Genomic DNA, 12,768 nt, shown 5'->3' with positions numbered 1-12,768 from the left:
TATGAAATTTGGAATAAATGTTATAATTGGCTAGAACAGAGAAAGAAAAAGATATAATTATTGATGTATATAAAATGTAAATAAGATGTAAAGAACATTTAAAATGTAAAGCACTGTTCTGTTAGAAGAAAAGAGTTATGTTTATGTAGTTTTGGTGTATGGTGTATGGTGAAAAATAAAAAAAAATTAAATAAATAAAAAAAAAAAAGTTACCAGATTTCTAGGGAGAACAGAAAATCCAATACTGTATGGTATCTAAATCTGAGTACTGAATTAAAACCCTTGTTTTAAGATGCGTATGGTTCTTTGTGAAACTTTCTGTGCATGTGATAATATTTTTATAGCAAAGTTTAAAAATCGCCTCTTACAGATTTGTATCTTTTATAGTGCTTATTACTTCTGCCTTTCCTCATCCACCCAAAACCTTTAAGAAACTAATATTAAAGCCTTTCCTCTCTGGAAAAGAGGTTGAATATTTGAAAATAGTCATGCCGGCTTTATGCCAGCAGTGAGTTTAGGGATGGTATGTCAGCTCTTCCCTTCACATTTCTCTGGCTATTTTTGAAAACTGATGCCAAACCAGATGATTTAGAAGAGCTCTAAACTCATTTTAATGTATTTTTCTTCCAAGAGATTCTCTTTTTTATTCATGGATTCAAACAAGAGGGTGTTTTTCTGTATCTAGGTTGGGATCAGAAAAGTATTTGCTGAGGTTCTCCCATCTCACAAAGTAGCCAAGGTTCAGGAGCTCCAAACCTCTGGAAGAAAAGTTGCCATGGTTGGAGATGGGGTCAATGACTCACCAGCGCTGGCCCAGGCTGACGTTGGCATTGCTATCGGAACAGGCACAGATGTCGCCATTGAAGCAGCAGATGTTGTGCTGATTCATGTGAGCTTACAAAATGGAAGAGGATGATGGGGAGGTAGGGGAGATTCCTAGGACTTTCTGAGAAATTGGAACACCCCCCCCCCCGTTAAGTCCAGAGAATAATGGCGAAGGAGGCAATGCATGTTGCTAACAGAGCTTTATTCTCTCTCTCTCACAGCTAACAACCAACAAGAGCAGAGGCACGCAGGCCTCTATTTATACCCCCCGATCCCCGGGCAATTCCAACCAATAGCAGGCAGTCTTTTCCCGCCTTGCGCATGTGCGCAAGGCCGGCGCCGCTCAGTCTGGTCCCGGGCAGCTTTTGCAATTGCCCGGGACTCTTGCATCGTCCCGAGCCTGCTTCTGCAGGCTCAGGACACAACACCCCCCCTTTTTTTTGTACAGAATAATTTGCTTGATGTGGTTGCAAGTATCCATCTATCCAGAAAGACAATGAAGAGAATCCGAATAAACCTAATCCTGGCCTTAATATACAACCTCATTGGCATACCCATAGCAGCAGGTAAATTATTTGTACTATGATTCTCAAGCAGATGGGTTGGTGGAAGGTAAGTAAGAGATTTGTTACTTGTTTAAGCGGGATTGCTTTTCCTGTTATTAAGAGTTGCCTTATAATGTTATGTCCATAGTTAATTATTTGAAAGCAAAAGAAGGAGACGGAAAAATGTAAGAGAGGGAAACTCACATCTCAAGACCCTCCTGATTTTGTTGAGTGCTTAAGAAGGAAAATGCACTGTGGTGAAAAAGCTTTTGGCTTAATTAATAATATACTCTTCAGCAGCCTTCTGATGGTGCTGTCTAGTGTTTGATTCTGACCGGTTCAAGGTTGACTCAGCCTTCCATCCTTCTGAGGTTGGTAAAATGAGGACCCAGATTGTTGGGGGGCAATATGCTGACTCTGTAAACCGCTTAGAGAGGGCTGTAAAGCACTATGAAGCGGTATATAAGCGGTATATAAATGAGAATATACCATCAGAGGAAGAAGTGATAAGAAAAATCCTGGACTGTGCTGAGATGGACAAATTAACAAAAGAGATAAAAGAAAAGGAAGACACAGAGTATTATTTAATGTGGAATAAGTGGTATGACTGGTTGGAGATTAGAAATAATAAATGAGAATAAATGTGGAAAGATCAAAAATGGAAAATGTGTGTATAATAATGTATAGTAATAATAATATGTATTATTTTTAGTATGAAGTATAGTATGAAGGAAGAAAAATGCAAACAAGAAACAACGGGACAACAAGGACAAATATATCTAAAGAAGAATAAGGGGGGGGAATGTAAATAATAGAAGATTACCGTTACGAAATTGCTGTTAAAAAAAAAGGAGGAGTATACACTGTGTGTATGTGTGTTATGTTTTGTTGTTTTAAAAAATAAAAAAAAATGGAAAAAAAGTTTCTATTGCTAATGCTAAGCAATTGGATTTTAATGTCAAAAATATTCTAGTTTACATAACTTTGGCTCATCTTGTTTGACGATGCCAACTAGGACTTTATGAAAGTGGAAGTCCAATGCCTCTGGAAGACAATAAATTGGCTGATGTAAAGTCCCTCTGATAATTGCATGTCAATTGTGAGCTCCAGTTGTACTGAACTGATGTTATTCTGAGCATGAAAAATAGAAAGCAAACAACAAATTTGTGGGAGAAGAAATACACAAACACCAAACATAATTCCATTTTGCAGTAAAACTCCTCAGCTTTGAGCAGGCAGGTGATAAGAAAATGATTTAAGACTAAATTCTGCATTCTTAGAGATGCCTACATATAACTTTATTTAAGCAACATTCTAAATTGTGTCTATTTTTTGTGTCAGGAGTATTTATGCCTTTAGGACTTGTGCTACAGCCATGGATGGGGTCAGCTGCAATGGCTGCATCTTCAGTATCCGTATTACTCTCTTCCCTGCAGCTAAAATGGTAAGTTGAGATGTGTTTGAATATTAGTAGCTCGGGTTGGTAGTTGGGCTGTTTGGTTTGATCTCCGAGCTTGGCGATTTGGCTGCAAATGTCTCCATTTGGGGGGACATTTTCAGTGTGCTTTGAATTGTGCTCGTCTGTCAGAGCACTGGCCTTTAAATACCTTTTTGTGTGATGTGGTAAGTCATCTCCCAGTCCTGAATGAATGAGCTCTGCCCAGTCACCAAATAAAATTGGGGTATCCTTTTCCAAAAACTGTTAAGTCTAGGCTATTAGTAATAATCTAGACAGATGATGCCATTCTTCTACCTCTGCCCAGCATCATGCTGGAACTTTCTAAATAAGTTTGCTTGAAGAGGACTGACAACTTCTAAACATGGGCCATAGTTACAGTGGCTAGTCTGGTTCTAAGAATCAAAATACTGAGCAAATGCCTTCAACTGCAGGTAATTTTCAGCTTATAACTACAAATGGAACCAGAGTTTTGACCATGTCATGGTGATCGTAAGTCGAGGAATCCACTTGACCGGATTAAATTTTGCAACTGTTTTTATAGCAATTGTTAAGTGAATCCTCCAGGCGTATGTCTATATCAGTTCTCTTGGATGGGTACTTTTTGCCACAACCTGGCAAAAAAAATCCCAGAAACTGATAAAAAAAAACCCTTGTGATCACAGGATTAGGGGACACTGCAATCAGTTTTAAATTTGAGCCAGTTGCCAAGTGCCCGAAATGTGCTCATGTGACCATGGGGTGGTAGTGGGGGGGCAACATTTTATGATAAAGAAGTGCTTTGTGAACTGCAATGCACCCTTCCAAGACCATCTTAACTCCAAATGGTCATTAAACGACTGGCCGTTAAGTTGAGAACTAACTTCACCACTGTTGACATGTTGGTGCAAGGCATGATGATATTGGTGATAATGCAGACTGTGGCTACTCCACCCGCTTTGCTTGATGTTTTTCACAAATTAGGCGCTCAGCAATCCAAAATCAAGACATGGATTAATTAACAAATCAAGAGTTCTTCTGGCTAGAGCAGGAGTATAGGCAACCTTGGCTCTTTTATATGACTCGTGGACTTCAACTCCCAGAATTCCTGAGCCAGCATGGCTCAGCATGGAAACCTCTCCCTTTCCCCTCAGCATGGCTGGCTCAGGAATTCTGGGAGTTGAAGTCCATGAGTCATAAAAGAGCCAAGGTTGCCTACCTCTGGGCTAGAGAAACCTAGTTCTTATATTTTCTTCAATTCAACAGTCCCATTTCTAAATAGACTTGTGATTTGCAGATTATAGATAATCCTTGACATACAACTACAATTGAGCCCCAAGTTTCTGTTGCTAAGTGAGATATTTGTTAAGTGAGTTTTGCCCCATTTTACGACCTTTCTTGCCACACCTTGTTAAGTGAATCACTGCAGTCGTTAGTAACATGGTGGTTAAGTGAATCTGCCTTCCCCATTGACCATGCTTGTCGGAAGGTTGCAAAAAGTGATCACATGACCCCCGGGACATTCCAACCATCCTAAATATGAACCAGTTGCCAAGCATCTGATATTTTGATCACATGACCACGGGGACGCTGCAACAGCTGTAAGTGTGAAAAACAATCATAAGTCACTTTTGTCAGTGCCATTCCACGGTCACTAAATGAACTGTTGTAACTGAGGACTACCTGTACTAGTATTTGCTAGGCAGCTGCCATATCCAACTCTGTGCTTCTATTGGAAATATATTTGTTTGTATTTGTTCTATTTCCATAGTTACAAGAAAACTGTCCTGGAAAAATATGAAGCTGAGGCTCAAGGCTGCATGAAGCCACTGACTCCTTCCCAAATTAGTGTCCATATTGGGATGGATGACCGGAGACAAAAACCTCCCAAATTAGCCACCTGGGACAATATCAGTCAAGTGTCTCTCTGTTCCCTGACTTCAGACATGGCATCAGTTGACTTGGAGGCTGAAGCAGACAAATGGTCATTACTCACCAACAATCAGGATGAAGACCAATATATTTAAAGGATATAATCTGATACCGAGCAGCAGGTTTCAAGGATGGGAGTAAGAGCGGTTTAAGATTCTGTTTCTGGAGCATCTACAGAGAAGTGTGTTTGGTGTGCACTGGCTGCCTGTTCTCATTTGAATGGAGGAGTGTACCTTCAGCTGATCCTGGTGGCTCCTGGATTAGGTTAGGGGCTAATTATAATGTGTGTATCAAACTACAGAGCAGTGCTTGCATTTCAGTACCAAATACTGAACACTACATGTTTAGATCAATATCAGAAAAGCCATATTCTCATAAAGGTCAGAATAAGATTGTTGAAATGAATGATCAGGCTGGTTATACTTGAGGGCGGGACATGGAGGAGAAGTAATCATACTCTTTAGGATGGGGGTCCCCAACCCCCGGTCCGTGCACCAACACCGGGCCGCAGCATACCAGCAACCGAGCCGCGCAAATAAGTGAAGCCCCATCCGCTGAATGCAGTCAGCACACGAAACCACGCCCCCTCTGGTTTGCGGAAAAATCTTTCTCCACAGAACCGGTCCCTGGTGCCCAAAACGTTGGGGGCCTCTGCTTTAGGATATGCAGTATACTGTATTCATATTTGCAGTCTGTTTTTACTGCTTTGTCTTAAAGAAGACAAAGTAAAAGAGAAGCACAAAACCTTCAGGCTCATTCATATCATGTGCATTTATAATACTGGATCAAGCAACGTATGGAAAGTTGTTCCATATATTTTGTTTCCTCTTAATGATGCTGAATCCCATGTTCTGTATCTCCCTCAGGCTCCATAAAAAGGCAAATGTTTCTTATATTTCAGAAGGCAACAAAAGTAGAGTATTGTTAGGCATGGCAGTTCCCTAAACATTCTAATAAGAATTTATATTTATCTTTTTTTAATAGTGGAATTAGAGCAGTGCCCCAAATATTGGAAAATAGACATTGAAGGTTTTTTTTTAAAAAAATTATAATTAAGCAAATTCTAGTAAATAAATCCATTCTTTTTCCTACGTGAAATAAACCTATCTTTATATACATGGTTCAAAAAATAATTATTTACAATCTCTAATTTCTTCTCTAATTCCTTTTATAATTTCATCCAATTTTTCATTGCACTTCATGTGGTTCAGTTACTGTGGATATATAACTGCAGCATCTGACCTTAAAAAATAAATCCACTTTATTTATTTATATATAAATCCATCCACATTTGCCATTTGCTTATGAAATCTGCACACTTTAATTCAAATTACCATCAGAAGTCAGAGAGGGAGGGGATAAATATTTGTAATGAACCCGGCACGATGGATCGGAAATTTTCATAAATAATGAAAGCTTTTATATCATAGCAAATGCTGGGAGTGTTGAAACTTGGAATGTGGAAAGGGACAAGCAGCTGAAATCATTGTTTCGCCATGAAAGTCTGTGCTGTATTTAGTAAAGTTGGAATTTATCTCAAAATTGTGAAACAAAGTTGCCCAGTGTGTAAGAGCTGGGGATGGTGAATTGTGGAATTTTCTATTCCTGAAATGGAATATTTAAATCCGGTGATTCCATCACCAGTGGTGGTGCTCTTATAGTCTTGGGTACTCTTCTCTCCCGTGATGATTGTCTGTCAAATGGCATTGAAATAGTAATAAAAATACTTTCCTTATTCCAAACATACTCAATCTTACCATCACTATAACACAATATTAAATGCATATTAATGCATATTAAAACATATCTATTTTAGCTAGAGTCTGCAAGCAAAGAATGCAAACCCCAAAGGTGCTTTTTCAAAAAGCAACTGAACTTTCCTGGCAGTTTTTTTTTCTTCAGAACTGAAGAAACTTCTTGGATGAGAAGCAAAACATTTAAAACCAAGAAAGTCCACTTGCATTTTGAAAAAAGCACCTTTGGGACAACCATGACCTGGAAGACTGAGAATCTCCATAAACAAGGAATATGGAGATCGATACATCCATGGATGATTCTCTCCCAGCAGCATTGCAAAAAATAACGAGAGCCCCTTGAAATTGTGACTCTTCTTTGTACTACTGTAGTTCACCAATTGCTTCACTTCATCCACTGCATTGTAGCTTACCGAAGAAACTTCAAAATTAGCCTGAAAATAACATTTGCATTCCTCTGTGAAATTCTCATTTAAGCTTCTCAGAGTCTTCCTTCAATTTTTATTCAGTTTTCAAAGCTAGAGAAACTCCTTAGGGAGGATGCAAATATAACACACTTCTTTTCCTAGTATCCGCCTGCAGATTGTCCAGGCCATTACACAGGGGGCTGAGAATGATCTTGTGATTCACTACATCTTCATGGGCAATGAATTTGGGCAGCGCACAAGTGCAGTATNATACTGCACTTGTGCGCTGCCCAAATTCATTGCCCATGAAGATGTAGTGAATCACAAGATCATTCTCAGCCCCCTGTGTAATGGCCTGGACAATCTGCAGGCGGATACTAGGAAAAGAAGTGTGTTATATTTGCATCCTCCCTAAGGAGTTTCTCTAGCTTTGAAAACTGAATAAAAATTGAAGGAAGACTCTGAGAAGTATCTGATTTAACTTTTCTTAGTACAAACGAGGAAAATAACAAAAATAATTGTTGGGATAGTTGGTTGCTAAAGCCTTGTTCAAATATATCTCAGGATTGTAAAGTCTCCAAATCAAAGCGAATAGGTAATAATAAAAGAAATTTGCTTCCCCCTGCTGGTTTTTTCTTTAAAAATGTTATAATTTAATGTTGGGTGGGACTTGTTTCCTGGAGGCAGGGATAATAACATTCATTGGTTTCTGTATTGAACAAGAAGTGAGTCAGCAATGTGCTGTAACTGCCAAAAAAGCCAACACGGTGCTAGGCTGCATTAACAGGGATAGAATCAAGATCACGTGAAGTGCTAATACCACTTTACAATGCCTTGGTAAGGCCACACTTGGAATACTGCACCCAGTGTTTGTCACCACGATGTAAAAAAGATGTTGAGACTCTAGAAAGAGTATAAAGAAGAACAACAAAGATGATTAGAGGCCTGGAGGCTAAAACATACAAAGAACAGTTGCAGGAATTGGGTATGTGTAGTCTAATGAAAAGAGGGACGAGGGGGGACATGATAGCAGTGTTCCAATATTTCAGGGGCTGCCAGAAAGAAGAGAGAGTCAAGCTATTCTCCAAAGCGCCTGAAGGCAGGACAAGAAGCAATGGATGGAAACTAATCAAGGAGAGAAACAACCTAGAACTAAGGAGAAACTTCCTGACAGAACACTCAGTGGAACAACCTGCCTCCAGAAGCGGTGAATGCTCTAATACTGGAAGTTTTTAAGAAGAGACTGGACAGCTATTTGTCCGAAATGATATATGGTTTCCTGCCTGAGCAGGGGGTTGGACTAGATGACCTTCAAGGTCCCTTCCAACTTTATTATTATTATTATACATTATTATTGTTATTGTTGTTATTGTTGTTATTATTATTATTATTATTATTATTATTATTATTATTATTATTATTATTATTATCTTGAAAGCAGGCAACCTGCAGCTTTCCAGACATTGTCTATTAACATTCTCTAGTACAGCTCAGAGTCTGGGAGGCAGGAAGTGAAGTTCCCTATGACAGTGGTGGCGAACCTATGGCACGCGTGCCAGAGGCGGCACTCAGAGCCCTCTCTGTGGGCACACATGCCATGCCCCGGAGATGGCAACTGTCCCTCTTCAACCAGCCGCCCCCTAACTCGCCGAGGTCCCACATGGCCGGATGCATCCCAGCACCCATGCGCTCGCTGGCCTCTGTGTGCAGGGGCTGATGGTGTCAGGCAGCAGCTGCTCCGGCCCCTGCCTCACCTTTCCCTGTGACAATGGCACTCCTGCCCTGCCTCACCTTGCTTTGCCTCACACCGCAGGACGAGTGTCCTGCCCACCACCCCACCTGCCAGAGAGCCCCTGGATCTCTCCCAACCCTGCCCGGCCCCCACAGGCGTCCCTCCCCACGAGCAACATTGAGGTGATCAAGCCCACTTTGGCCACACCCACCCAATCTGCCATGACCACCACAGCCACGCCCACCAAGTGGGCCACGCCCACCTGGCACCCAGTGATAAATAAATGGGTTTTGCGTTGCAGTTTGGGCACTCGGTCTTTAAAAGGTTCGCCATCACTGCCCTATGATCTGACAACTGCTAAAGACTCTGTGGAGATTATCCTTTGCAGAATTACAATCTTCTGGTATGAATACTTTGTATGACTACTTCCATAAAAATTCTACAACAATAACTATTCCACAAGAATTGGGACACACCAATGAAAATATTATTGTGGGAAAAAGAACTTATTGTTTTTACAGAACTATGGGAAGACATGCTAGCCTGTGAAGCAAATACATTGTATATATTTTAATCTCATGAGCCTAGCTTGAAGCTTGAGAATTGTATCTAGAAAGGTCTCTGCTACACTGAAAACCAGTCCTAACCAGAATTTATTGATATGATAGCAACTTTAGAGACAACCCCTAGGAATTAACAACCATAAAAGGTAATTTGTAAATAAGGGCCAGGGGTGATAGAATTAGGGGAGTGGTAGAGGTAATCAGAGGCAGAGATAATGTGTTCATTTTAGAAGCTTTGGATAGGTTGTGACGACATGATTACAATATGATTACCAAGCCAATGAAAAAGAGATGGGAGGTAAATTTGAAATGGCAATGGAGAATATAAAAAACGAATATTGAAGATTTGGGGTGTGTCCACTATGTGCTGGCATGCACAAGGAGCACCCCCTTTGCAAAGGAGTACAAATATTACCATTGTTCTCTCTTGGAAGTTTTGGCTTGTGATTATTTCAACTAGACAACGAATCCCACAATTATAAAACATTATGTACAAAGGATATTAAAAAAAACCCGAACCTATTTTTGTCCACCATTTGGCCTCACAAGGCCTCCCCCACCCCAAGGCCTCCCCCACTCCAGTTCCTATTCCTTGGAGGTCCCAGCAGGCCTCGGCTTGCTTCCCACTTAGCCATTCAAGGGAGCTAAAGCCAGGCAGCAGATGCTAGCAGCGTGTGTGGGGCTATGGGAGCTTGTAGGCCGAGGCCTTCTTCGCATCCAGCCAGCCTTGCATCTGTAGGACTTTACCTGCTCCTCAGTCAGCTCCAGGGCTCAGAAGCACCCAACTGGTCTGTTTTTTGCAAAGAGGTGCCAGCTGTTGTGATGAAATGTGGTGCAAGGTTCAGAGGCTCCTCATGGCAAACTTTATGTTATTCTGCAAGGAAGTACTATTATTGCAAGCCTGTTTTGGGGGGGGGCTCTGTTTTTTTTAAAGGAGGCTGGATGGGAATACAGTCTCAGCCTACAAGTTCTAAAAGCTCCCCTTCCCTCTATAAAATATATTGGCATGTTTAGTAGATAACACTATTTGTTCCTATAGTCCACTTTTTGGAAAGAATAGTAGGTTCTTGAAATGTAGATATGTGATTATTTGTGATCTAGCCTGCAACTCGTCTATTTAGATTAATTAGATGATAGCCACACATGTAAACCTTGGCCACGAGGCACAGAAGCTACTAACAGACATGTTTTACAAAGCAGCTGGTACTTCGACGAACTGCTTTTATGTGCACTTCAGTGAGTTTTTTTTTCTTCTGTATTGCTTCTTCTTTGGTGGGTTTTTTTAATATTAAACTATAGGCAGCTGTTCTGCTTTTGGATTCCACTAGTATGAGACAATCATTTTCCAGATCATTCATTCTTGAGGATGGCAATGACAGTGACAAACATCCATGGTAGCAGAATAGTCACAAAGTTTACCTTCATTTCATGCTCATCATCTTTTCCTTTCTTTGGTTCAATCCCCAGTCTGGGTGTTTTCATCCTACCTGCAAAATTTCATCCTATTTTTCCATTAACCTCAATATGACTGTGATGAAGTCTTGTGCATTTTTTCACATGGAATGTTTTTGACTAGTCACACTCCAATGGCTTTCCTTTTCTTTTACTCTTGATGCTTCTGTTGCAATTCCAAGTAACAATACACTACCCTAACCCTAACCCTATAGTTTTCTTGGCAAGGTTTTTTTAAAAGTGATTTGTCATTGCCTCCTTCCAAGAGCTAAGACAAAGTGACTGGCATAAAGTCACACAGTTGGCTTTGTGCCCACGGCAGGACTAGAATTCACAATTGCCTGGTTTCTAGCCTAATGCCTTAACCGCCACAATAAGCTGGCTCTCTCGGAGGAAGACTAAGAAGTATAAAATCAGAGGTATGAAACTATTGAAATAGTTGTATGGAATACATAGACTCTAGTCCAGTGGTGGCGAACCTATGGCACGCGTGCCAGAGGCGGCACTCAGAGCCCTCTCTGTGGGCACACATGCCATGCCCCGGAGATGGCAACTGTCCCTCTTCAACCAGCCGCCCCCTAACTCGCCGAGGTCCCACATGGCCGGATGCATCCCAGCACCCATGCGCTCGCTGGCCTCTGTGTGCAGGGGCTGATGGTGTCAGGCAGCAGCTGCTCCGGCCCCTGCCTCACCTTTCCCTATGACAATGGCACTCCTGCCCTGCCTCACCTTGCTTTGCCTCACACCGCAGGACGAGTGTCCTGCCCACCACCCCACCTGCCAGAGAGCCCCTGGATCTCTCCCAACCCTGCCCGGCCCCCACAGGCGTCCCTCCCCACGAGCAACATTGAGGTGATCAAGCCCACTTTGGCCACACCCACCCAATCTGCCATGACCACCACAGCCACGCCCACCAAGTGGGCCACGCCCACCTGGCACCCAGTGATAAATAAATGAGTTTTGCGTTGCAGTTTGGGCACTCGGTCTTTAAAAGGTTCGCCATCACTGCTCTAGTCTATAGCAAATGCCCTAGTTTTACATTCAGTGTGCCCTGATTTATGCATTTGACTGATCAATAATGTGGCTTACAGAGTTACAACCATAATGGAACCTTGCCCCTTACAGTTATAAGTCATAAGTCATTTGTAAAGCAGGCCACCCATCTGACCAGCCCGATTTTAGGCCTTTTTTGTAGTGGTTGTTAAGCAAATGCTGTGCTCATTAAGCAAATCAATGGGTTGGTTTTGTGAAAACCAGAAATTCTCAACAAAACTGTCATAAAACATATATGTGACTGCAGGATGCTACAAATGGTGATAAATATAGGCCAGTTGCTTAGCTCCTGAAGTGCAATCATGTGATGGGAAGGTTGCTGTCCGAATTTCAAATCTAGGTTGTAAGTAGCTTTTGGAGATTCTGTCGTAACTTCAAATGGTTGCCAAGCAACTGGTCATAAATCAAAAACTACCTGTGCTTATTTGTTTCTTATAGAATGTGACGTCTGGTCAAATCCTTTGACTTAAAACAATTCCTGATGCATTTCTAGTCAATTTATCTTTTTAAAAATATGGTTCACAAAATGTTTAAATTACAGTATTGGCTTTTGTTCCTGTTTGTCTATGTTGATTAACAATATATTAACTTAAATAGCTAGACAACTTGGGCTTCAAATTGCTCTTCTCTTTAATCTGCCAATTTCTTTCCCTCCTTGAAAAAAAAAATTACAATCTTGGCAGATTGTTTGAGGTGACTGAGCAGGGACAAAAGCCTGGTGTTGAATAATATTCTTGGTCATGCCTGAAAGCCACTTTTGATTCTCTTGCTCTACAGCAGTGGTTCTCAACCTTTTTAATGCCGCGACCCCCAACCGGTCGTAGGTCGAGGACTAAACCGGTCGTAAGTCGAGGACTAAACCGGTCGTAAGTCGAGGACTACCCAACCGGTCGTAAGTCGAGGACTTTCCCTGCCCGGGAGCGCCATGCATGCGTGGTTCTGCCCCCTGCGCCAGCCGAGGCGTAGCTGGCAAGCGGCAGAGACGGAGCAGGCCAACCACCAGCTGGCCCAGCTCAAGGGAGGTAAGGCACCCGCCGGAAAAGGGGAAAAAATGGCGGACAGCCTTGCTT

At 41.6% G+C, this 12,768-nt stretch overlaps 1 protein-coding gene across 1 annotated transcript in view; it reads left to right on the top strand.

The window, feature by feature from the left end:
* The window catches only part of ATP7B (ATPase copper transporting beta), a 34,242-nt gene extending 29,410 nt beyond the window's left edge, over nucleotides 1–4,832 (top strand). Inside the window, 4 exon segments of the mRNA XM_029286214.1 lie at nucleotides 634–889; nucleotides 1,274–1,391; nucleotides 2,712–2,814; nucleotides 4,577–4,832. Coding sequence (XP_029142047.1) covers nucleotides 634–889; nucleotides 1,274–1,391; nucleotides 2,712–2,814; nucleotides 4,577–4,832 — 733 coding nt within the window.
* The last annotated feature ends 7,936 nt before the right edge of the window (nucleotides 4,833–12,768 follow it).

The sequence above is a fragment of the Protobothrops mucrosquamatus genome, unplaced genomic scaffold (assembly GCF_001527695.2).
Source record: "Protobothrops mucrosquamatus isolate PMUCROS unplaced genomic scaffold, P.Mucros_1.0 scaffold3132, whole genome shotgun sequence".
Lineage (NCBI taxonomy): Eukaryota > Metazoa > Chordata > Lepidosauria > Squamata > Viperidae > Protobothrops > Protobothrops mucrosquamatus.
The sequence above is the reverse complement of the archived record's forward strand: the minus strand, read 5'-3'. Positions and strand labels throughout refer to the sequence as shown.